This window comes from Saccostrea cucullata, unplaced genomic scaffold (genome assembly GCF_032062105.1).
Source record: "Saccostrea cucullata isolate Sc308-1 unplaced genomic scaffold, CSIRO_AGI_Scuc_v1 ctg1091, whole genome shotgun sequence".
Taxonomy (NCBI): Eukaryota; Metazoa; Mollusca; class Bivalvia; order Ostreida; family Ostreidae; genus Saccostrea; species Saccostrea cuccullata.
The window spans coordinates 23,097-50,539 of record NW_026923255.1 but is presented as its reverse complement, the minus strand read 5'-3'; the positions used below and the strand labels follow the sequence as shown (position 1 = coordinate 50,539).

General features: G+C 32.5%; 1 protein-coding gene and 1 long non-coding RNA gene across 3 annotated transcripts; one reads left to right on the top strand and one right to left on the bottom strand.

Annotated features, from left to right (window-relative positions):
• On the top strand, positions 1–26,919 carry LOC134263565 (E3 ubiquitin-protein ligase rnf213-beta-like). Its single transcript, XM_062745942.1, has 5 exons — positions 1–219; positions 408–566; positions 1,961–2,023; positions 22,298–22,371; positions 26,799–26,919. Exons 1-5 carry the CDS (start codon positions 1–3, stop codon positions 26,917–26,919), a joined length of 636 nt encoding a protein of 211 aa, XP_062601926.1.
• On the bottom strand, positions 3,894–5,369 carry LOC134263564 (uncharacterized). Of its 2 annotated transcripts, XR_009991307.1 has the most exons (4): positions 5,347–5,369; positions 5,188–5,246; positions 4,817–4,941; positions 3,894–4,433 (listed from the first exon to the last, which is right to left on the bottom strand). It is a non-coding gene; the product is annotated as an uncharacterized LOC134263564 (long non-coding RNA). The 2 variants fall into 2 exon arrangements; XR_009991306.1 differs by lacking the exon at positions 3,894–4,433 and having other exon boundaries at positions 4,607–4,941.
• Positions 26,920–27,443: the final 524 nt, after the last annotated feature.

Below are 27,443 nucleotides of genomic sequence, written 5' to 3'. Positions count from 1 at the left end.
ATGAAAGACCTGAAGTCGTACTCAGATTTAGCCTTAATGTCTCTCCATGCTGAAAGTGAGGACCGCTCCATGCGCGTGACAAATTTGCATACAGTCACAATGGCGTACTCCCCTTTGATATTTAATTACATGAATATTAAGGGGGAGAAAGAACTAATTAGAAAATGTTCAGAGGTTTGGGAGAGTCAAGAAAAAGATCCAGATCTTCCTAAGAAGCTGGTAAATAAATGTTATTTATTCTATTGGTCTATGTTAATTTTTTTTTACAAAAATTATATAAGAGTGATAAATCTTCAACACATAATGATTAATAGAAGAACTCATTAACAGTTTTTTTTTTCGAGGTTGTTGTTTTTTTATTTTTGTAAAAGATATATAAAGTTATTAATGAATCGTATGTTATATAGAGCATCGCACATCAGTTCTTAAACTGGTTCAAAACACTGAAAGAAACGCACGGGCACGTGGAACTGAATTCATTGAAGCAGGTTGATCTGATCATAGAAAAAGGAGTGTTTTTTGTAGGAAAAACAAACTTTTTGTTTAGAGCAAACGAAAAGTATTTCGTAAGTATTTAAACCATTTTGAAATTTTCAGTTAGGGATTGTATTCTTAATACCACTCATGGGTACATGTATTGGCCAGAAAGGATTGAGTTGAGACAAGGAATGACGGTTCACAGATAGTAAATTAGAAAAAAAAATTCAGTGAACTCCCATCATCGAACACATTAAAATTTGTCAAAAGTATAGAAAGTATTTCTTTTCTGTTTTCCATTTACAAAGAAAAAAGCAAAGTTTCTATACCAATCGGCCTTTGACCTCTTTAATCCCAAAAGTGAAGTAAAGAACCTGTGCAAATTCCTGTATTATCTTTAAATGTTGCAGAAAACTTTAATTTTCAGTAGAAAATTCTTTAAAAAACAATGAAGTTTTTGAGAAACGTATATGTTAGAAGCATTTTACACAGTTTATCTAAACATTGGAGTGGGCCACCGTTTTTGACACAGAAAAGAGTCTTTGGTGTGGGGTATATTGTGTCATCACACTTAAAGAACAGTGCAGAATTGCTGTATTTACTACTTAGTATAAAATAAAGATTAGAAAAACAAAGATTAGAAGGTAGAAACAAAATGGAGGCGCGCCTCCCTTTTTAGCACTCCCTCCTACGCAAATATTTGGTATTTTCTTTTCTAATCAATCAGTTAATTGGTGTTAGAAATTCTTTAATGAATTGAAGTTGTAAGCAAAGAAATATAAAATATCAGGGAAATTACTCTTTAAAAAAACATATATTGACTTTGTTTTGATGACAAACCTATTTCTGAAATTAAAGAATAGAGGGATTAATAAAAGATTAATTCATTTTGAATTTTGTAATAATGGACTCCTTCGACATGAAACAGTAATATTAAAACAAATGTAGGAAATTAAATGTATTTTTTTCTTTACTAAATCATATACATTTGAAATTTCTTTCTTTGGCTTTTTGAAAGAAAAAATACGCATGTAGGTAGTTTTTTTAACGCGTCAAGCATTTTTAGCGTTGTATGTTTAATTTTATTTAAATCAGAATTAAAAAAGTTTTCGAAGCTTTTGAAAAAAAAAAACGGGAAATATCCAGATTTTCAAAGGAATTTTATATTACAAAAAGTTAGTTAGGACAACATACCCCCGTTTTTTCGATTTATTTTGCCTCTAACCATAAAATATTTGCCGACATCCCTGACATAATAAAGCACACTCTGCTCCACATCATATCTTGTGATCGCCCTCAACCAATATCAGACCACCGGCTGATTGGGTATCTCAGGTTGATGCAGGATTTTATATGAAAAAGATGTGTATTACTCTAACTATATTTTTGATAACTTAATTATGACTCAATAATTTTGATCTTCTTCAAGCGAGTTATCTGATGACCTAAGTTTCCTATAAATAGTCTTTATTTTTTTGTTTAGCATAACCTACTTCGTACTGGAGATGAGAATATTATTGGATTCAAAGTCACAGATACAATAAAGGTAACCATATCTATTTCTTAGGATTCTTTTGATAATTTCATCAAATCTTTTGAGTTTTAGAGCATCCAAATGTACATAAAATGTTACACAAGTACGTTTTCCGATGATTAAAAACATGTACTTTTTGCGTACTTTGAGAGAATCTTTACTGAAACACATTTTAATGAATTAACTTTATTGATAAAGCACATTTTACATCTACCTTAAACTAACATAAGCGCTCTAAGTAACTTGAATAAAAGGAAAATGTAAATCAATCAGGTATTAGCTTTCCTAAAAAGCTAATCCCACGTGGTTTCTGAAATTCATAAAGCAGAGTCAATTTAATTCAATTTATTCAATCAAAACCATGTAAATGGTACAAAAACATATATAACATTTATATATTCAACAAAAAAGAAACGCATATTGTTTTACTAGTCAAAGAAATTTTTAAAATGTACATGGAACAACTATTTTTTAATTCATTGGATACCTGTGACCTTTTTAAAGGACAACATGGGGTTTTGAAACCCAAATGTTGAATTATCTCCCTTGATTAAACATGTTTGCGAAAGTAGTAATTTTCATGAATTCTTCTTAATCGGATGTCTATTTTCGTTGATATTTTGGATTTAAAGAAACTATTTACGCTCCTACTAAACCCATATTTAAGATTTGATTGCAGAGTTGATGCTTCAATGCCACGCCGAAACAAAGATGAACACATCCAGGCTAACGATGATACTAAGCGGAGCTACGCAACAGGCAGGACCGTCAGACCCCCCCCCCCCCCTTTCAGCACCTGAAGGGATTCATAACTTGCTATAAAACTGCTGCTACAATTGTTGGATGAAAAAAATCAGCATAAAAGTGCATAAATTGTTCGCAAGGGACTTAAAAGAGATATTCCTCCACGATATCCGTACATTGGAAACTCACCAGCATTGAGACGTCGCACAGTACATATTGTTATGTCCCTAGAATTTGGGGGCGATGAAAATGGCATCAACTTGACTTTTCTATTTGCAACATATAATACAGTTGCAAATTATTATTGATTATACATATAATAAGCCGGTCTAGCAGAAGGTGATAACTAAGAAGAACAGACAAAATTATTAATTTTAGAAATAAATGCACATAATATTTTCAAATAATCAACATCATTTTGGCACATGACTTCACTAAACTTGATAATATTTTGCTTAGAGCTAAATTTTTGGTTGAAATAAACTTAAAAAGAGAAATCAATACTGATATATACTCAACAAAAAAAGAAACACAAATTCAAAATAATATCAAAATCTACGTTATAAGTATTTCAGTGATTTTAGAGTGTGTTATGATAAAAATCAAACATGTCCTATTTTGCAAATAGAAAAGTCTAGTTAAGGCCATTTTCATCGCCCCCAAATTCAAGGGGCATAACAATATGTACTGTGCGACGTCTCACCCCTGCGAGACGATCATGAATAATTCATGAATTTCCTTGAATTTTTCATGAATTTAATTCATGAAATGTTCATGAATTGTTCATGAATATCCTATGAACTTATTATTGGACATTTTCAAATCATGAATTTTTATTCATGAAAGAAAATTGATGAATATTCATGAATCTTTTTTTTTCATGAATAATTCATGAAGAGTCATATTCATGAAGATTCATCATTTCAAGAATGTCCAATAATAAGTTCATAGGATCTTCATGAACTATTCATGAATAATTTGATGAATTTTTTCAAGAATGTTCATGAATGAATAAAATTCATGAACAATTAGCATTCATGAATATTCTTGCTTATTCGTAAACAAAAAATGAAATATTATTATTCATGTTTATTCATGAAAATGCATGAAGTCATGCTAAAAAAGTAACAGTAGATGATTTATAATACAGCATTTTGAAAGATTTTACAGAAATGTTATTTGTTTTCCAACCATGGCAACAAAATCTTTGCTAAAAAAATTAAAATAGACAATCTAACACATTAAACCATAGTAAATGAGTAATGTAGTTCATTCCTGGTAAAAGTATAAAAAAAAAATTCAATTCAAATGCAACTCTTTGCAGAATGTTTAACCTTACTTGGTCAAAAGGAGAGGGGGATCCTTCCTCAGCATGTTTCAAATTGTGTTTTAATGCCAGAAATTGAACAGTTTTTAATTCCAGTCTAGGAGAAAAGTTTGTTCAGCACCAGGGAAACAGTTTTCAGTGCTTTCAAGCAGTTCGAGCAGAGATGGTCAATTCAAAAATCTTTATTGTCTCTCCATGTGGAATTTCCAGAATTTCATCATTTGGATCCTTTGATTCAATATCATTCATATTTTCATTTTTTTTGTTTCTTTTTCAAGAGCTCAGATTTATTGTGCAGCCAGAGTTTCTTCTCTTCTGCTCATCAACATTTGTTAACTGCTTCTCTTTTTCCTTCAAAAAGAAAGATTTTCTGAAAGTACCCATGATTGTAAAACATAAGACTTTTTTGTATTTTCTTGCATTTTAGATTCATTTAATTCTGCATCAGAGACACTTCCAAATTAAAACATTCTGAGTGGAATTTAAGCCTAATTTCTTGGACCATCATTTTGTAGATCAATCAGGCCTATGAATGTTTTGAGTCTCAGTCTATAATTAATGTATGTTATATGGTTGGATCCAAACTCAAAGCAAAGTTAGACAAAAATTGCATTAAAAAAAGACATATTAATTTATTCTAATGTGCTTTAATTAGTTGTTATTTTACAAATAGACAGTAACATTTACAGACAGATTTCTGACTCAGTGATTGTCTCCATTTTTTTGTCACTCACCAGTTATGAAGTAGATCGATCCTATATATAGTCTTCCTTCTTCATATTCTGTTATTTTCTTTAAAAGTCGACAAAGATCAGTGACTGTACTGTTTATTGGACACACCTTGTGAGAGGGTGAAAAACTGCAAATTACAAAAGCATAATAAGAATTTGACAAAATATCAAAATCATAAGCAATCAAACAAAATTAAATGCGTAACTTTAACATGTGAGCTGAACAGGCCTATGCCTATCGCATGCTGGAAATGCGCGGTTTTACAAAACATTGTAGTTGCAGAATTTAAACATGATACAATATATTGCATAATACTGTTAGATACAGATGATCAAGTTAGATATAAATTCAAGTAAAACAGTATAAAACTTACTCCTTAGGGAGGCCAACATCACCAAACTTCACAGCCAAAACGCCAGGCAAACCGCATGGCTACCATAATTAGTATAAACAGAATATTGAACCCGATCGAAAAAAAATTATGCAATTAGAAAACGGCACAGTAACTATGCAAATAATAGATCACAAATACTGATTCTTCCACACTACAAATTCCTACTTCCAACGTCTCGCGCGTTTTCAAGTTTGCGCCTATTCAAAAATGTACAGTAGAGCTAAGAAATACCTTAGTTTCGAATTTTAAAAGATTTCTGTTTAAAAAAAATTACAAACACTATCTGAATAACTTTTCACTAAAAATACAATATTTATATCAAAATAAGTTTTATCAATGAAGAATTCGATTTTTTACGTCATAAATTATACATGTATTGACTTTTAGTTTCGTATAGCAAGTATGGCGGCCCCCTATGACATGATAATAACAATCTCTCGCCCTCAGACAGAATATTCTGAGCTGTGAAGACGCATAGGAGAATTAAAACTACAAAATACGAATGTGGATCATAGATATTTTACAACCATGCAGTCTGTGCTCTATCATTTACGCACGAAGCAAGGGAAACTTTTGACATTTTAACTGCACCAAAATTGAAATGTATGTAGCGTTTCGATCCAGGAATAATACGGTACACTACAGACAAGTGATATCATTTTAAAGTTGTTAATAAATATATAAAACGTTTTTTACGAAGCTCACAAAGTTCATTTTCCAAAGTTGTGTGATGAAAAACGACATTAATTAAAGCACATTATGATGAATATAACTGTTTAATTTAAATTATGAAGAAACACAGGTAATGAATTTGAAAAAAAAATGCTGTCAATTGTGATGTAGTGTTTGTTTAATTAAAATCAAATAAAAACACTAAATGTTTATAGATTTCATGATTTATTTTTTCAGATGGTGAAAGAATTATTATTAAACATATATTAATATGTTGACGGTGCGACCGTTGGAGCGAGCGCAGACTCTTCTATTGTTTTGATTTAGATCGGGCTCGTCAAACCGCACGTGACATTTGGTGCGTCTAGACTCTGACGTCACATGACGTCGTATATATGTTAGTTGCAATATCAAGAAAAAGCCTGAACAGTGCTGAAAGTTAATGAATAACCTTTCGTTTTCTATTTATCTTCAATATATCCATTAAATTAAGGCGAGTAAACTTTTTGTTGAACATTTGCCGTTATTCTCGCGAGAACGTAGCTAAGACAAGTGATGCATTGTGGGTCGAAATTACGGCGTCAAAAAATTCCATCGAATGAATGTGCAGTAGTCCGAATTTTCTCTTCGCACAGGCGTTGCTTTAAGAGCTCGCTATGCGAGCGGCGTTCGCGCCGCCTCGCTGCGCTCGCTATAACAGGGGCTTGTTCAACAATTGCATCTGCATGCAAAAGTTGTATTATGAGAGTATTGAGTGTTTTCTGTCAATCGTTTTTGTCAATTATTTTAGTCTTCATGAAAATTCATGAACATTCATAATACCTTGAACTCTACGTTTTTTCTGTCTTTAAAATGAAAATAACCAATATTCATATATATTCATCATTTGTTCATGAACTACATTTTATGAATATATTCATGAATAAAGTTCATGAACCATCTTTATGAACCAGTCATGAACCAGTCATGAACACATCATGAATGTTCATGAACGATTCATGACAGTTCCTGAAATCATGAATTTCACCTCGCAGGGGCAATGCTGGTGAGTTTCCAATGTACGGATATCGTGGAGGAATACCATCTCTTTTCAGTCTCTTGCGAACAATTAATTTTTTCATCCAACAATTGTAGCAGCCGTTTTACAGCAAGTTATGAATCGCTCCAGGTGCTGAAGGGAGGGGGGGGGGGGGGGGTCTTACGGTCCTGCCTGGTTGTAGTTACCTGCGGATGGCCAGATAATGATCTTCAGACGTTAATTTAACGGTTGCAAAAACCATTGATTTATTCCAAATACAGTTGCAGCTTTCTGTTGCTTAGCTCCGCTTAGTATCATCGTTAGCCTTGTTGTGTTCATCTTTGTTTCGGCGTGGCATTGCAGCATCAACTCTGCAATCAAATCTTAAATATGGGTTTAATAGGAGTGTTAATAGTTTCTCTAAATCCAAAATATCAACGAAAATAGACATCCGATTTAGAAGAATTCATGAAAATTACTACCTTCATTAACATGTTAAATCAAGGGAGATAATTCAACATTCGGATTTTAAAACCCCATGTTGTCCTTTAAATAGGTCACAGGTATCCAATGATATAAAAAAGTAGTTGCTCCATGTACATTTTAAAACTTTCTTTGACGAGTAAAACAATATGCGCTTCTTTTTTGTTGAGTATATGTTATACTTATACAATGTCATTTATTGAATTTTCTATCTTTCAAAGACCATTTGTATTTAAACAATATTACCATATGGAAGCTCTGTTTCTTAGATGAATTTACAGATTACAATTTATTTGCAATAAAAGTTATATTTTCTCATTAGTACGTTTTATTCCAACATTTCTTTTTTCTGTGGAGAGGGGAATTTGTCTATGTAGCATGTAAAATAAAACTACCAAATGATATGTTATTTCTAACAATGAAGTTCAGACTAAATAATGTCAGCAGAATTTTATTTTTCAATCATTATATTTTTTTTTCAATTACTCAACATGCTCAAGATCAGTTCATGTTTTAAACCAGTTTAAGATGACTTGCTTGATATTACAACTGGTCTACACCATTGTCATTAAAATATGAATGCATTGATTGTTTTAGAAATACAGACAAGAAAATAGTAAAATACGAAAACGGAAATTTTTAAACAGGTTTCCTAGAAAAAAAACTTACCACATTTTGGATTTCGTACAGGAAAGAATTGCGAACGATAGTACTGTTCTCCAGCCTATCTCCAAGTCAATTTAAAAAAAAAAGTCAACATATTCACTGATTTTTAAATATTTTTTATAGATAAAAAATAATTTATTATTGAATTCACCAAAAGACATTGCTTTTAAAAAACACTTTAGTTATCATTGTTTTCTACATGCTAATTCCTGAGAGACAACTGAAAACAAACCATCGTTTCAACATTTATTACGGGGAAACTGCGGAGCCGTCCAGTGCACCAGTTTAACTGCACATGAAAGGGACACACTGGGGGCGTGCATGAACATGAGTGCCCAAGCCTGAACGATCATCAGTGTTCTAAGGAGGAAGGCATGACCTGCCCTTCTCACCCTGTCTCCTGCAGTTCTACCTGATTTAACATTTGCATGAGGGAGGCATACACAAGCCTAATTGTTACATGCACCAGTCTGTAGCATCCCCTCACTCAGGTGAGGTGGATATGGCCCCAGCCATACCCGGTGTGGGCCCCACTATGCCAAAAACATTAGAATACTGACAACAGTTAACTGTGTCCTGACTTTGTATATTTTAATTTAATTTACACTTTAAATTAAATCCTGTATTTAAACCCCTTGCTTTGGGAGCAAGTGTGGGGGGGGGGGGCAGACACCCAGGTCATGGAGCAGAAAGTGTAAACACCTACCACTACGGACTCCCCAGTCCCCAGCCCCAGACATTGGAACAATGTCCCCCACAAAAAACCCTTTACATTATAAACTTTTCCATTCGTCAAAAAAACAGAAATATTATCCCAGATATAGAATACGGTTAAAAACAAGCAACTCCTTTTCATACTTAATCAACTACATTATTAAAACCATTGATGAGCATTACACTTGTAGCTCGTAAACAAAGGTATGATACAAAATGTATATTATCACATATTTGAACAAAATATAACAGCCTCTCCTGTGCTAACAAACACAATGAATTAACATATGCACATGTTCCTAGAATGAAACAATGTTGGATTTAGTGGAAACAATGACATAATTATAAGTATATACATCTATATCAAAATATGGAGCTGATACCCTAATTAAAGGTCGGATGGTGGGTAGTGACTACCCCTCCTTATTTAAGTATATGTTGTTGCCTATGTCCGACGAGGTGTGTACAGTCTGTTTGGAACAGCTCTATTTCTGAGGCTTTAATATTGTGATCGTGGCCAAAGTACAAACCCTGCACTTGGTCAGCCATAAAATTCTTCATACATTAATTGATTCTGATACGGTTATTTTTTTGTTAAATTTATTTCCCATTCCCAAAGGTGCAAAGTTCCAATACCTTCTTGGTAGGATGGTAGACCAAATGAGAGTGGTACTTGGCCATAATGCATGAAATCTAAGTAATGTACATTGTGCATTTTCTGAGAAACTTTTTGAATTTGAAGTGATTTGTTCAGTGGTTAGGTCATTTGAACCTAAATGTATGATAAGAAAGTCTGGTGGGCTTTGATTTTTTGTCATTTCATTTACAGTTTTTTGTAACTCTTCCCATTTAAGTCCTGTTACTCCCCTCCACAGGATTGACGCCTTTTAGGTGAGGTTGGTTCCACCAGGTCTGCTAGCGGCAGCCAGTTCAGCCCAGTCTGGGATTGCTGATCCGACTATCCAAATTGTTTTATCTGAAATGCTTTGGTAAAATTACTTTAGAGTATCTTTGTGTGTGCGGCACACAGTAGCTTGTATGGTATTTGTGGGGTATGCCTGGAATGTACGTAATTGTTTTTGTATGGGGGTTGAACTTATATGCCGGGCAATTTATTGCGGGCAGATGTAAGTCCAAAATGAGTTAGATTTCCATCTACTCATTTCTTTAATCTGCGTATCGGGAGTGCCACATTTTGCCAATCGGTGGCCATGCCGATGCGGAAACTTTGAGACCTATAGTGACCTTGCACTTGGAGAAATGACAGGGACCTATCTAAAACTGTCTGAAATTGAAAACGGGTTATCGGTGTACCATCTACATGAACAAAGAGTGTATCTGTATTGGGAGGTCTTAACTGCAAATAAAGCTCGATTGTTGCTGTTGGACAAAATTGTGTGCCTGGTAATTTTTGTATTTGCAGAACTGAACTTTTGCCTATATGATCTGTTTTGGATCTATTTATTTTTTGGAAAAATTGACCAGATTTGCTTTTGGAGATATCTGTAATGCACAAAGCTAGAATATCATTAACTCTAAGCAGACCAAAAAAGGTAAGAGTGTAGGCTGCGGAAAAAAGTGCAGTCTCAAATGGTAAGCGGCATACCGATTTTATGGTCTGTATAAATTTATCAAACAGCAAAAATGATATGGGGAGTCGCATATCTTTAATTAAACCACCACACCTCTTAACTTCCTCGATAGATTTTATAACACTGAATTTTTTTGTATTGTCCTGAAACTCGTTGATTTTGTGGAGATAAGATATTGCGCTAATGTATAAACATGTAGTTCTGTAAGTGAAGTTATTGATTGAAAGGTTTGCAATGAATTGTAACAGCTGATGAACTGGGACAGGCCAGCTGTGAGCCAACCCATAGTGAGCAGTGAAAGTTTTAAACTTTGTTAATGCAGTGTTATAAGTCTGTTGAGTATTGGGTGCTAACGACCAATACAAAAGTCTTGAAGCTTCCTCTTCTAAATGTCCCAAATGTGGCGTGGTAGCGGTGTGGGCCACAGGTCTGCCTCTGGTGCAAGTCGTCGAAATCTGGCCCACTGCGAACGAGATAAAGCATCAGCAATGCAATTTTCTTTTGTGTGTATGTATTTTGCTGTTATCTGAATATTATACTGTAGTAAAAGAAATACAATCTTTCTGACAATATTCATAACTCTGTCTGATTTAGAAGGTAGTGTGTTAAGGATATGTACTCTTGCCATGTTGTCAATGTGGAAAAGGATTTTGTATTTTGTAAGCACCCATGCCATAGTGTAATAGCTACCATAACTGGAAACATTTCAAGAAATGTCATGTCTCTGGTGATACCCAAATCAGCCCAAGATTGAGGCCAGGACCCAAATGCCCATTTCCCCCAAAATAAATGCCGCATCCTCCATTGCTTTCCCCTGCACTATCAGTTAAAAGTTGTATGGTTTGATGATCTAAGAAGTGGGTTTTGATCACTGAAACACAGTTAAATAATCGCAGAAATACTTGCCAAGTAAGGAGGTCTTGCAAAATATTTTTAGTAAGCCTAATTTTGTGGTGATGTTTTATTATTGCATTAATGAGGCGCTTGCAAAAAGCACGACCAGGGACAACCACCCTACAAGCAAAATAAAGTTGACCTATGAGCGACTGAAATTCTTGCAAAGTAACCTTTTTTGAGGAGAGGAAGCAATAGGACTCATTCGTCATATTTATGACGTCAGGTGTCGCTGGTGTACTAGAGGTGGTTACGTAAACGCTTTAATCACCGCGGCGCTTGTAACAATGTAAACAAATGGACGTGTTTTCGAATTTGGAGCTAAACGGAGGGGCTGAATCGATCTTTAATCGAGCTGTCACAACCGGGAAAAAGATTTCTCCGAATCTTGGGTAATTATTGTTTGTAAATAATATACATTTATGGAAACTTGCTAAGAATTATCGAGTGAAACATGCCTATATGTCGAAGATAGTACAATGTTAAAGCATTGAGTTAACAATGGACATTTTTGTAGACTGTCAGATGTATTGTCATCTTTACCACTTACACAAACACTAAATTCAAATGGAATTAGTATATGATACGAATGCTCATGGCGATATTTTGTTATTTATTTTATTTTTTACATGACAATCATCACACAGCTAGGTTATGTAGGTCTACACTGGTTACATACTGTTGCATTTTGTTTTTGTTGTTATAAAAGAGCAACGTCCCAATTGTTCATCATTGTAATTAAGTGCAACGTAACATCCATTGCAAGGCAAATACAAACTAAACATTCATTTCATTTGAATAGACAACAAAAAAAAAATTATGATAAAAAAAAAACAAAACTGATTAAACAATCACAAACATCATATTACAACTATACTAAGACTCTCCAGATCCTACACAGAGATACTTATACATTTTCGGCCCGTGTTATTTTCGCCCTTTTGTATTCGGAAACAAATTTGCCCCGTTTTAACAGGTCGAGGAAACTATTTTCTGTGACGTCTGAATAAATTTACATGTTAAGTGAGGAACCAATGTGACTGCCAAATCGACGAATCGGCCCATTGAGTTGCATTATGGTCTACTACTAAAATACTTCACGTGTGTTTCTAAAAGGCCCATTTTTTTTAAATCGCTCTTGGAAAACCCTGATGCATTTTTCCAAGCATTTTATACACTTAATACACTATGAACATCATTATTTACTGATTCCATGCTCACATTTATATACAAATGATTTACAATGATAAAAATTAGGGTTTTCTCCACTCTATTGTACAAGTCCGTTTTGACAGCTTTCCCCGTGCTGTGATTTCAGTGAAAAGTAAATTTCACGTGACTATTCCTTGGACCAAAAGCAATCAACTCTGAGGTGTGCTCACGTATTGTCAATGTTTCCAACGTATACAACTACGAAATATTTGCTACTCACGTTCTATGATCAATGTGCATAATTAAGGGTTTAAATATAAGAGGTAGATAATAAAAAAGTGCAACTTAAGAATTTTTTTTACTATAAAATGCAACTTTTAATTTCTAGTAACAAATATTAAATAACTGAGCAACAACTAAATAAATTTAACCAGTTACATGGCAAATTAACGAATATCGAGGTAAAGAACTTCAGTCTTATTTACTTGTGATGACTTTGTGAGCGGCATTTCAAAGTACTATTTAACAAGGAGAACTTACTTTGTTTGTTAATGTGAGCATGGGAAATCTTAATTAGTACCAAAAACATTTCAAAAAAATTGTTAGCTGACTTTCCTGCAGTCGTTTGAAATGGTGTCCTAAATTTCCCTGACCCACGTGTTTGTAACAAAAATAAACATGTAGTAGACCATCATGCTTTTCGGCTCATTCACTGGATTGGACCATTGTTTGCTGTGAGCACCTCAGTGCGCAATCGCAACGATATCCATATAAAGTAGTTTCCTCGACCTGTTTAAATTCACCCAGAAAGATTTTTGTTTTAAAGCCGCTTGGTCCGATTGTAATCGCTAAAAATATACATTTGTTTTTCTTCTTGAAAAAAAATTGTCTATAAATTTTTTCAACTTTGGTTAAATTATATCCCCAAAGTCTTTTTCTTTTTAAAGATATCAAAATTAAAAAAAATAAAAAATAATTTTTGTTAGGTCACACAATAAATAATCCTTTGTTGACATTTGTTGACATTGCGTGAAGTCATCTTCGAAAAATTAAATTTATCGCTTACATGTATAACTCGTGAAGAACAAACTCCAGCATTTTTTCAACAACAAAGTGTATACAGGCAATATTCTAGTCCTCGTTACTAAACCCACTTTTTTTCCTTTATTCTGTAAATATGCATATTAATACAAAAATTACTATGGTTTATATTCAATTAATTCCTTAATTTTTAAAAGATAGTTCATGACTAAGGATTCTACTAATTGAAAAAAAAAATACTCGGGTTTGAAATCTCTTCATAATTAAATTAAAATATATCCGATAAAGGTATTTTTTTCAAAGGTGACTTCAAAACAGATCTTAACTTCCCGTCAGGAACTGCTGTTTATCAACAAGGTTTTTGGTTTATGTTTTCTATTCAAGGATTGTTGTAATAAACTATTAAATCAATCTTATAATTAATTTTTATATATTATCTATGTAATGACATACTTTTATTGATAAAGATAATATGTGCCTGTTTCGGATGAAGCGGCTTTAAGATATTATACTGTTTACTTTGAATTCGCCCCGGCCGTTTTTAATCCGCCAACTTCCAACGAGGGCGAAAGGGGCGAAAATTAAACGTAGGCGAAAATTTCCCTGTATACAGTGCATTAAATGACCATTCATTGATACTGGATAAAGATAACTAATTTCCAATCAGTCTCATATTGTTTGTTTGTTTTTTTTTTAATTAAAAAAAAAGATGAGACTAGTACTTTTACCTTGATGTAAGTTGCCCACATTTTGCAGTCTTTAGATTGCCTGCCTTGTCTACAGTCGTCAAAGCTAAGAGCTGAACCTAATGTCGCATGTTCAAATCCACTGCGTTACGTAGAGACGCCCGGGATCATGAAACATCTTAAGCTTAAATCTAAGTTTTTATGGTGTGCTGAAGTGTTGTAAAAGTCAAACAGTCAAAATCAAAAATACTGATAAAATATGCATCACCAGTTTGCTGTTAACTGCCAATTTAGAGATAATGTTGACAATTAATAAACATTTTACTGAAGATGAAAATTTGACTTGAGTCTAAGTTTGTCTCATGATCCTTGGGCCTGTCTTACAGATGAGACCGTATAAACCGTGGTCCTGTTTTGCAGTAAGTGTTCGCACAAAAAGATCCATCACTGCTCAATGGCCCAGAGTGCCAAGAATAGGTATATTTGCAGTCCGCCATCAGCAAATGATGGTTTCTCCATATGAAAAAAAATCCTTATACTTGATAGTGCATATAAATAATTGTGAAATTTATATGTTCTGTTCGCATATTTTTCATAGTCAGTAGCTACATGTATACTTAGAACCTCGACAACTTAGTTTACATTTACAATTTCATTAAGTCGGAAAGATATACTCAGTAATTATAAATAAAACCTGCTGCATGTGAAAACAAATAAAAGGAATATATACATGTTGTCGCTGTTATTGTACAACTAAGTACTAGTACAAAAACATATAATTTTACAGTCCTCTGAAAAAAAGAATTTATTATCAGGACTATGGATAGACCTCACTCACAGGCGAACTGTATATGTTTCTAAATAAAAGCATATACTGAGTAAATTAGGTTATTTTTTTAATTATTTAAGAATATATTTTTTTCATGTTATTTCATTTAGGAGATCAGCAGGTAAAATAAGACGTCAAAGCTTACAGGGAGCTTTATTGTGGCTGGATGGTACATGTAACATAAAAATTCTATTTTCCCCATTTAATTCATGAAATGGCATCCATCATATTGTCAGTGCTGCCAGGTAAAAAAAAAACTGGTATGTAATTAAATTTGTGTTTTTTTTTAAATAATAGAAAGTACTTATAAATTACACATAAGCAATACTTAAATGATTCCAATATTAACTCTTTAAAAAAATGTATTTCCTTTAGTATCACTAGGTGTCTTTTAACCTAAGACAAAGTGTTGCGATGTTTGGCAATCCTCTACAATCACAGAGAAAATGTTGTGCTGGAAAAATGGGGCAACATTCAGCTTGTACACACATAGACTAGGTATGCTCATGCCTGAAAAAAATTTCTAATAGAAGAAATACATTAATCTTGTATGCAGTATCTTCAAGCTTTTCACATACTTACAATAGTAAGGATTCCATTTTAAGTTGAAAAGTAGATCAATTTTATTTATAAATTTATAATATTTAAAGACAGTTTAATTTACCAAAAAACAAGTACAGTCATGATTATGCTATCTACATAATATTATTATACTCATTCCTATTTGAAGGGATTCCACCAAAAACTGAAAGAGAAAAGAAACTGATGTACTCCAACAATCCCTGGCAAGAGAAATTAATTTGTAAAATGAAAGAATGCACAGACTTAATATTTTGATATTTGTTTGTACAAAAATTGACATTGAAAGGAATTTACTGTATCTGTGCTTTAAAAAACGGGCTTCGTTTATTTAGCTGCTTTTAGCAGACGATGTGTCCTAATTCATAAATACCACAAAGAATTCATTTATAAATAGAATATACGACACAAATATTTGTAGCGCTAATTCATGATTATGCCAACAACTCCATATCCATTGATTGCGCAAAATTTTGAAAACGCCAAATTATGTACATATTCAGTATCTTTCCAAAGATTGAACTTTTTTCTGTTAAGGAGTTTGCTTATTTTATTCATGGCTGTAAATAAATAAAACAATAAAGATTTATTAAATTTTTATACATATTTATTCCTTTCGTACTTAAATTTGAGCATGCATGTACAATATTCTTTGAAACCAATGTTCGTGAATTTGACCAGTCTCTCTTTCCAATGGATTTTGTCAACATATTAATTGAATCTACATTATCAATGAGTTATAATCCAACAAAAACAAAATTACTATTAAGATAGAAAACAAATCTTGAATGAATTTTTAATTGATAATTAAAGGTTTTGATCTGAAATATATGATAGCTTAAGAGATATAATTAATTAAAGTTGACTTACGAAATCCTGTCAGTATATAGGTCCCTGATTATAGTGGCATTTGTTATGATACAATACAAGGAGGAACATTCAATAGAATTAATATTCAAACACCCGGACCTGTATGTCACTTTTATCAAAAATAAATGAAGAATATTTACTCCATTATAGTGTCTTGATTACTCTTAAAATACACGAAAATCCAGGACCCACTGGGGGCCTTTAGGCGGCCCCCAGACCCCGTGTCTAAAAAAAATATCCACGACCCCCCCCCCCCCAATCCCAAATCCTGTATCCGCCTCTGGTATCTCATAGTTGTGTAATATTTATATTTACCAATTCACATTATTTTTATCTCATTGTCTCTTTTGATAATTTATAATTATTCAATAGCTATATATATATTATCGATTTATTAGTGGTGCATAGTATTATGAGTGAGTGTTTTACATTTCACTTTTCTATGACACCAGGGGGAGACCAGAAAAGCGGGAGACATCCATTCAATTTTTTTTAACAATTATTTTCTCAAACAAAATATTTACATGTAGTAATTCACGCAAGAGTCATTTGATAAGCCTGTAGAATTCATTAGAAAATTATTTTAATTTAAACATTGCTTTCGATAGGACAAGCTTCAAACGATTTGTCCTAGGTTACAATATATGTGAAAATTTAATTAAAAAAAAATATATATATATATATATATATATATCTAGAGCAACAAAACGCTACCTAAATGAAGTGAAAATTTATTAGATTGTAATTTTTTTCTAAATTTCATATAAAGACAAAAAATTGTGAAGCGTGGTAACATATTATTACGGTATATACAATAGAAAATAAATAAAACGAAAATTCGGTTAATTCACTGCATTTTTAAGGTTGTCTGTCTGCAAAGGGCAAAAAATGTCACTGTTGTTTGAAAAATATAAAGGATACACGAAATATTTTTCAGTCTAACAGTAAAAATATTTTAATATTTACCTATGAAAAAGATGAAAAATTTTATAAACAAAGGAATGAATTATAACCCGCACACATTTACACAAAAGATAGACCCAGGATTAAAATTGATGGGATTATGTGTGTGTTGGTGAGGGGGGGGGGGGGTAAAATCTAAATGGCAGAAACTTACAATTCTTGTGAACACGATCCAGTTAAAATAAATAATTTTTTTTACTTCAAAAGTTTAGTTGAACAGGCGGGGTGTCTCTCCTACACCCAGTACCATTAACCCTACAACATGTAATTTCACTTTTTTATTTAGGTTTGAAATAATACTGCATAATATTCTTCATTTTGTATTTGTACCTTTGTTTCTGAGCATTGCCATTTTCAAAATCGCAAAGCGATTATGAGCACTATGAGTATGGAACCGAATTGTTATAAATTCAGTCTTGTTAATCATGTATATAATGACACCCTAGAAGAACAGAATCTGGTTTTATTTTATGAAATGGATGGTTTAAGAAGCATACGTATAGAATTAAATTAAAGATGACATTTACAAAAAATTATTAAGAATTTCGAACAAAGTGGTTCGTCGATTTATTCCTCATTAATTAAAAAAAAAATCCAGTAGACAAATCAATATAGAGTGGATCCTCATTTATCTGGACGCTTTGGTTCCCAGTAAATTTCTTCGGATATGTGAAGTGTCCGGATACCTGAATCACCAGTTAAACAAGACAAAATAACATTTACAAATTTCGTTCCAATGAAAAGTCGTCCGGATACTGAAGCATCCGAATATCTGGGGTCCGGATATCTGAAGGTCCATTGAAAATGAATCATGCAGTTTAATGTATAGATTTTTTTGGGGTAGGTGTGGGTTAAAAATTACATATACCGGTAATAGTTCATGCCTAGATATACAGTCAGTTAGATATGACTGTTTTGTATAATATATTTGTATAATATATTTCCTGACAATTGTCTCTGAACTGGCTGAGTTTTGAAATGTCAGATTTTTGTAGGGATGTAAGCATCTTAGAAAATTCATCATATTTTTTTATGACTGAATTGTAAAAAAAATTCCCATCATTCTAAGATTTTGTTTTCTAATTTTATTTATGAAGTGGGTTTTAGAGATCGAGTATGAACTCCATTCTTGTACCATGTCAGCAGCTGTGATATGCTAAGCCTTGTAAAGCCTTACATGTTACGGAAATATAAACGGACAACTCCGCCCCCATCCCCTGCACTGTGGCCAAAATAAAACAAAATGCAAGCATATTGTTGCGGTTTTATGTCGTGTATTATCATCATCAAATTTTTTCTATCAGCATTTACATGTAAAAATAAAGCCCGATTCTGAACTGAAAAGGATTTTTTTAATCAATTAAACAAATAAAAATCATATTATGTGCATATGTAATAATATTTATCCATAATTTGATAAGAGGTTAAACAATATATTCCACACTGTTAACAGCAATGAGTTAAGTCCAGTGATGAATTGGGTTTTTTAGCATGATAATTAATCTGTTAAAGACATTCAATGCTGATCGAGCTTTTGTGAAAGACAAAGTTCTTGATGGCGTTAGGGATTAATTTGCAGATAATGTTTAAAACATTTGATCTCTGTGTAAAAAAAAAAAAAAAAAAAAAAAAAAACAAAACAAAACCTAAGTACCATAGAGTTACATTATATCAAATTTGGAGATCTTGAAAAATAAATAGTCATACATGTAGTTTAGAGAACTTTAAAAAAAATCTTTCATTTTACAGTACACTACTTTATTATTTTGTTTGATTTGAAAGCTCATCTTTTTCAATAGAGTTTCACATTTCTCAATATTAGATACAAAGATTCAATATAAATATTTTTATCCACCCTCCATCTTCTCTCTCTATTTCTCGCTATCTCTCTCTCATCAGATTTACTTGACCAACTCTATTTAAGTTAGAACAGTTTTTTTATTCGGATGTTTTTGCTTGTTTTAATTTTTCTAAATTGAAGTATCTTTGTGCAACAATAAAATAAAACAAAACAACATTTTTAAAGTTTTATTTATTTAATGCGGTAGATACTATACATGTATATTATTTAAAAAAATGAAATTAGTTATTAAATAAATTCATGCCAAAAAAAAAAACCATAGATAAGATATTTGGAAAAAAAAATTGAAAGTCTGTACAATTTTACAGTTTTCCTTTTTTCTTTGATTTTCCTTTTCTACATTAACAGGACCTAATTGTTCCCAAATTACAACGATATATTTTTTATTTAAAATATTAAAATTATGCCGACAATTATAAGTGTTTTTATTTGGTAATAAAAGATCTCTTTTATAACCCAGGAACAAATTCGCTGAAATGTTAAAAGTCCCTCTCTGGTACCCCTATTACATCGATTGTTGACATTGGAGTTATCTCTCCTATTTTTTATTTATAGAAAATACAAATATCTTAACTGTTGTTCTAACACATTTTGCTAGATTTGTAACAACGTGGAAGATGTATATGTTTAGTTTCAGCATTAGCATAAACAATTTAACAAAAGTGTAAGCAGTATGCACTGATGAATCAATGTTTACATTTGATCGACTCGATCGCGATGCATATTGAGAGTGGTGGAGCGGATCTCAAAAAAGGAAGGCAATTTTCCTTTGCAATATTTTAACAATATACCCCTGTCTTACATGTATCCTAAATCTAGTATAAATATGTAAATAAAATTTATTTTTCTAGAGTACACAGGTTTATTATCCTATCAGATAAACACCTTGTCGACAGCTTCTATACATGTACATGGTGCATGCATGATGTCGGAAAACTGTATTGGTATCAGAGACGTATAATAGATATGTTTGTTAAGAATTCAAACCAGTTCTAAATGTTTTTATTTATATCTATCAAAATCAGTGGATTGAAAGATTCAGATATTAATTAAATTAATTTATAAATAAAAATAAATTCTACATGTTGGAAGCAGCGATAAAAACTCTGGATGCGTCAAACGTCAAAACACGTGGTTAAAATAAAATCTGCGTCGAAGTTCACCGTCTGCAACGTCACATCTTTGTGACGTTATTTCTCTGTTTTAGCAAAAATGCCATAAGGCCCTTTTGTCATGGGCGCAATCATATATATATATATATATATATATATATATATATATATATATATATATATATATATATATATATATATATATATATATATATTATAATTCAAGATGTCCTTGGTATAGGTATGTACATATAGAAAAATAATCCAGAGTTTGGAAAAGATGATCACATTTTATTCCATAGCGCTTTCGCCATTCGGCTCTTCAGTGGATTTTGAATAACAATAGCAACATGACATGATAACGTCGTTAATATGACGTCATAGTTAAAGGACAACGATAAAATTTGGCGCAAAAAATGTCTGTAGAAAGCGCAAGCGTAAATAGACTTGACACTGTAAATGATACATATTTACACAATAATAATCAATAATTAATAAATTTTAAAAAACAATATTAACAGTCATTGATTAAATCAGAACATTATCTGTTTAGTTTAGGCTTAAATTTATCAATGAAATATTGTTCTTTGGCCCGCCGTAACTGTTCATTTTCCTCGGTAACTTTATATAACGGAAAGATACTGAAACGTCCTTTACCGCATTGTTTAAAATGTTCGCTACACGGAGTATTTCTTACGGAAGGGTCCCTTATCTGCTGTTTGTGCACTCTTACACGGTCGGATATTTTATTCCCTGGTTGACCAATGTAATTTTCTCTGCAACCACGGCAAGTCATGCAATATATGACGTTCTTGGTTTTGCAGTTCATATTATGTTGAACTCTAAAATCCATTCCCGTTTTGAATGTGAGTGATTCTCCACTTTGTATAAAATCGCAAGTTCCACAGCGTGGATCGTCACATTTGGAAACTGTAAATATTTCCTTTGTAGAAGTGAATTTGGCTTTGGTGAGGATTTTTTTCAAATTTGGCGGTTGTCTTCTACTATAAATTAAATTCTTCTCCGCAATAAGGTCGTTGAGATTTTTTGATTGTTGAAGTATGGGCAGGCACTGTTTCGTTGTGTTGAAGATGTTGTGATTTTTTGGATTGTAAGTGACAACGAACGGAATTTCTGTGTACATATTATCGGATTCATTCTTTCTGTTCACTTTCCTAAGTTCTGTAATTGGGATTGCTTCGGCTTTTCTTATCGCTTCGGCTATAAGATTTTTTGGATATTTTTGGCGGCGTAGAAAAACACTTAATTCTTCTAATCTTTTTGTTCGACGTTTTTCGTCCGTAACTATTGTGCAAGAAGAATATGCACAATAGTTACGGACGAAAAACGTCGAACAAAAAGATTAGAAGATTATTGAACGGTTTTCCTCACTTTTGATCCTCACTTTTGTACCATATTACGAAACAGTCATCTAAGTAGCGTATCCACGGCTTCCTTATAAAATTTTCATATATACAGTTAGTAGTGACTCAATAGTGTCAGATTTCAATAAATAACAAGGCCACCAATTTCCTCCAAATGTATCCATAATATATTCTAGCTATTAAAAATAACATATAATATGCATTCAAACCTATGGTTTCTCAGTGTTTGTTTTCTTTTTTTTGACCGGTACTTAATCGGGAACTATCCTCTGCCCCCTTAATGGAACAATTGCGTAAATAAGCCCCTACGGAATATTGTACCGTACTTGCAATGACGTCATGACGTCAGACAATCAATGATTAAACATACGTGCATTATTCCAAAAAAAATTACATATACTTAGGAATATCAGAGACTTTTTTAAACTCTCAGCTTATGGAAGACGAATGTAAGAATTGTTAGTGGCATAGCGTTATAGGAATATCTCAGATGAAGCAGACATCTTAGATTTGAGGTTGATTTTTATAGGCTGATTGCCCCATAACATTATCTTTTGTTTATATTCTTTCAGGAACTTTCTACTTCGTTAAGCAAATGCAGACGGGTGGTTATCCTTGATGATCCCCATCTAGCGTCAAGAGTGAGGTAAAAATTGATAATGCACTTAAGGGGGATGTACGGCCACCTTTAGTGCAGTGAGAACAAAATGTAAACATTTCTTTAAATGGCTAAAGTACATTATATTTTGATCAAATTTTAAACCCTTATGATAAAGACACAATAAATATGCATAACTGAATGCATGTTGTGCATATATAATCTATACTTTTGCAGAAAAATGCTTTTGATATGCTCCTTAGAACTGCGCAGCTACAGAATTCAGCAGAGCCTTAAAAAATCCAAAAAATACGCAAACTGTGCATTAATGTTCTCTCGACAACCATTTGTCGAGAAAATGTCTAAATTTTGCACTTTTAATTGATAAATTTAAGTTCAAAACATAACAATCTTTAAATGTAGAAGAGAATTACAGTTGCAAAATATTTCAAATAATATGAACACTTTTAAAAGAGGAATTGTGTTATAGTGTGGCTTGAAGTAATTTATTTAGTATTATTATCGAACAGTTGTTCAATAGTGTACGTATTGAAATAAACTCTTTCAAAAATGAGGCCCGTCAAAGTTTAAAATTAAGAGTTTGTCAGTTTGCCACAGATAACTTATAATATCTATCAAAAGTTTAATTATCACCAATGAAACACAAAGAAATTAAACACATAAAATCGTTATAAAAAACCTTGTGTTAGTATCAACTAGTAAGAGGGGTGATTAAAAAGTTCTCGAACTATCTCTATATCCAAACCACAATTTAGATTAGAAACAAATTTGGTGCACACTCTATAAATAGCATATGCTGAATAAAGTTTTGCTCACAATGTGAAAATGAAGTCATTATGCAGGTACTTGTGACGAAAAATGGTTGTCTCAGTGGAACTCATTCAACAATTAAACGACTAAAATATTGATGGTATATCTTAAAATTGCCTTTGAAGTAACGTATAAGAATTTGTTCATAGTTTATTTAGACAAATGACTTCCTTATAATTCAATCAATGATTGTATAGATCGTTTTAGTGAAGGAAGGCAGATGGTTGAATATGATACTTGTTATGTTGCCCGGTGAAAGCAAATTTGAAAAGGGGTTTGTTTTTAATTAAGCAATATGCCATAAGCAATATGCTATCAAAGATCACCAATTTACACTTTGAAAAATACTTGAATATTTCAACAATAATATAAGTATCAAATACCAAAGATATCGTTTACTTTTGATCACCCCCCCCCCCTCCTGTATACTCTCTCAAATAAACATTTACAATTTTCATTACAGCGGAGCAACATTTGAAAAGAAATAAAATCATTTAGAGTGGGTTAGAAGATTTAATGAATAATATATTTTTTTTCTATTTGCCCATTTTGTCAAAATTACAATTTTACAGAGAAAAAAAAATCAACATAATTAAATATTTTATACCATCTTTGAAATGACGTTTATTGGACCTCCCTACTCAGGGAAAATTATTGGGTCCGTATTTATGGGTAGAAAAAAAATCCTAAAAATTTAAACATATTTGTTGACGGAAGAAAAAAAATATCCTGTAATTGGATGTAAAATAAAATTTAGTCGGACCGTTTCTAGGCAGTAGATCGGGAGAGAGGGCAACCAAATATTTTTATAACAAATGGTCTTATAAGGCTAGCAAATGTTCAATCACATACTTTGTAATGCAAATTTTTTTAAGCTTTGGCACTATTTTCAAAAAAGAACATAGGATTTTCGGAACGGGGGGGGGTGGTCTCTCATTTTTTGCGAAGATAGACATAACATATGCAATGGACATTTGTTTGCAAACATTGTGATTGCTTCTAAATTTCAAAGAAACAACTCAATATATTTTATCAAGCTTTGTATGTTCAATAAGTGAGAGCTTACAACGTAGTCAACATAATGAGACATGATGCGTTTTTATGTCCAAACATTACTCCATACAATGTGTTGGTCATTGCAAACAATCAAGCTATTTACATGAGGTGCCTGAAGGAAATACTTTAACTGCCTATTTTTTCTATCTAACTGCTAAACAAAGAAGACATATGTACCAACTTTTCGAATGTAAGATATGTAATTGCAATTTCTTTTTCTTGCACCGCATATTGTTTAACATTTTCAAATTAAATGCTAAGCATCCTCCTTGCAGTGCCTCATTTCAAAATAATTTCTATCGCCACAGAAAAAAAGATCCGACGTAAACACATATGTTTAGGGCATTTTTAGCTTTTTTTCTTGAGTTTCAAAGAAACCAACAAATTATCAAGACTTGTTTTGCGAAAAATTAAATATAATCATTGTAATAAACGCATCTATCCACAGCAGATATATGCACAAACCAACCACGTGCTCAGTGTAATAATATTTGCTAGGAAACTCGAGCTGCAAACAGAACAGTTTTTCCCGATTTGCTGGAGTGGGGTTAAAATCGCGTTTTTTCATTAATCAGACGAAGCGATGCAACAAATAAAAGTAGTAAGTAATATTACCTAATGGTTATAAGTTAGTAATTTCTTGTCTTGATGTTATTATGGTCGCATTTATTCTAAAATCAATGTTATTCGAACTCTGTGTGACAGAGGAATGGCGGACAAAATAAACACATGGCCTCAGGAAGACACACATATGAAAAATCAAATTTTCAAGAATTTTAGAAAATGACAAGAAAAAAGGGAAACAAATGGTTGTAGCCATATTATCAAAGAATCAAACTAATACCATTTTCAATGCATTTTTCATCTAGTGAATGCTGTAGCTGCGCAGTTCTACCATGATTAATTTCCTCCTAATTAAAACAAAATAAACTTAATTATTCACTAATTTTGGTCTCTTACAGTAGGTTACTAGTGCATTAACACTCAAACATTAGACGAGTATGAAGCACATTCTTGGCATTTCTTATTTCATACCAGACTAGATCAAATTGGCTTGTACATCCCCCTTAAATGATTTGATAAGCAATGTCATATTTGTTCATATTAGATTCAGAGAACTTAGCTAAAGCTTCGTCGAAAATTGTCGTCTTAAATGTTTGTTCCCCCTCATTCAGCTGCTCTTGTTAGTATTTGCCTCTTTTCATGTTTATCTCAGTCTGGAATTACTTTAAGAACTTACAGTACACTATACTTATTATAGTGTTCTTCATTCTTATAATACAGACATGAAAGAGAAATTGTACTAAGAAAAAAAATTAAAACAATGTTTCACAACCGACCTATTATTAAGGGACCGGATCATACATGTATTTCATGTTTTACCATAAAAATTTTGTTTTGTACATTTGCACTAGGAACTGAACGATAAAATGTATATTATTGCTCCAACAAAAGTCTTTATTTCGAAATGTTTGTGATACATGTATGTGCTGATGTATAGATATTGTATACATGTACATGGTTATTTTCGCCCCGTGTTATTTTTAGCCCCCTTTTGAATTCGCCCAGTCCCAGTTCTGTTTAAGAATCCATTCCCTGTTCTTTGATTTCGACCCGTTTTAAATTAGCCCACTTGTGACAAGGGTGAAAGGGCTAAAAATTTAACGGGGGCGAAAAATTCCATGTGTACAATATTGAATGAAAAATCTAAACCTGTAAAAAATCATATGGTTTCAAAGTAGGTTATTGACATTTTTTTTTGTTTTTAATTACGCCACAAACTAGTGGGAATGTTGTTTAATTTGTCAGAAAGAGGACAAAATGGACAGAATTGCTCAATCTTAATATAAAATTTATTGAGCACAGACCTTCTCCAGGACAATATTTACATATATCACTGACATTATCATTCCCCACATTATGTTAAAATATTGAGTATCTATTAGAACAAACCAGCGGTCAGTGATTCTATAATTCAAAATATCAACGCAATTTATACCTTTTTTCTGTAGAAATAATGCAAATTAAAATTTATTTCATAGCCTGGACGTTATATCAAACATATAAAACCATGACGTTTGAAAATATTCGATGATTCTAAGTCTGCAGATATCTCCCTGTTCTAGAACATGATGATATATTTATCCGTCAAGCTTTGATTCCGTGGACAAAAAAGTAGTCATTATACCGCTTAAAGACTTTTCGTTCTACATGAATATGTTATAAAAGGTTATTATATAGGGAAAGAGACGCGGTAGTAAAGCGGTGACAATGTTGTCACTTTTGATGTGCGGTTCTTTGACAGTACCAAACGCCTACCTGGGGCATTTCCGATAAAAATGATTGAATTCTACACAAATACAGACATACTGAGCCAGTCCCTAAGCTCCCTTAATAATATTCTGCATTGTTTTAATTCAAATTGTAATGGAGAACAATACCTGCTATATCTAGACCTAGTCAATGATAGCGTCTTTGCATTTATCTTCCTAGTGGCTTTAGTATGACTTATATATGCCTTGACAGAATTGCACTTTGTTTCTCTATTTAAATGAATTTTAAGTAATTTTGTTTTTCTAATTCTAAAGAGGAAAAATTGGAAGAGAGAACTGCTGTGTTACTTCTGCTTCCACCGAGAAACTTCATTCAGCAGATCTTAAGTACAGCTACAATGGAAATTGCAAAGGTATAAATTCGTACGATATATAAATTATATATTTCAAATCTACAGATGAGCCCGCATGGGGCGAAAGTGCTTTATATAAAAGTTTGAGTTTATCATTTAAATTTGGATTGTATATATATATATATATATAGAGAGAGAGAGAGAGAGAGAGAGAGAGAGAGAGAGAGAGAGAGAGAGAGAGAGAGAGAGAGAGAGAGAGAGAGAGAGAGAGAGAGAGAGAGAGAGAGAGAAATTCACTTTTATACGGATTACCACTTCTGTCCCAACCCGGGGTAGAAGTCTCGAACTTCGGAATCTGTCTCCTAGCAGTGCAGGAACAGCACGCTAGACAGCTCGGCTATCTAGGCAAGTGAAATTCTCGCTGCGCTGTCCTACACTACACGGTCATTGAAAATAGAAGTGAGATACAGTTATTTGAACATTAGTTTCATCATAGAATTGTTACCAATACACATTGTAATGAAATAAAGCACACTTTACAACAACTCAGAGTACTCCAAAAACTTCATTTTAATGTTTCTTTTGAACCAAAGATGAACATAAGCTT

What these genes read in the sequence shown, in the direction of transcription:
- LOC134263565 (XM_062745942.1), top strand. Translation starts at nt 1, where the DNA reads ATGAAAGACCTGAAGTCGTACTCAGATTTAGCCTTAATGTCTCTCCAT. An exon ending in CAGATCTTCCTAAGAAGCTG is followed by an intron (nt 220 to 407) that starts GTAAATAAATGT and finishes TATGTTATATAG; the next exon opens with AGCATCGCACATCAGTTCTT. An exon ending in AAGTCACAGATACAATAAAG is followed by an intron (nt 2,024 to 22,297) that starts GTAACCATATCT and finishes ATATTCTTTCAG; the next exon opens with GAACTTTCTACTTCGTTAAG.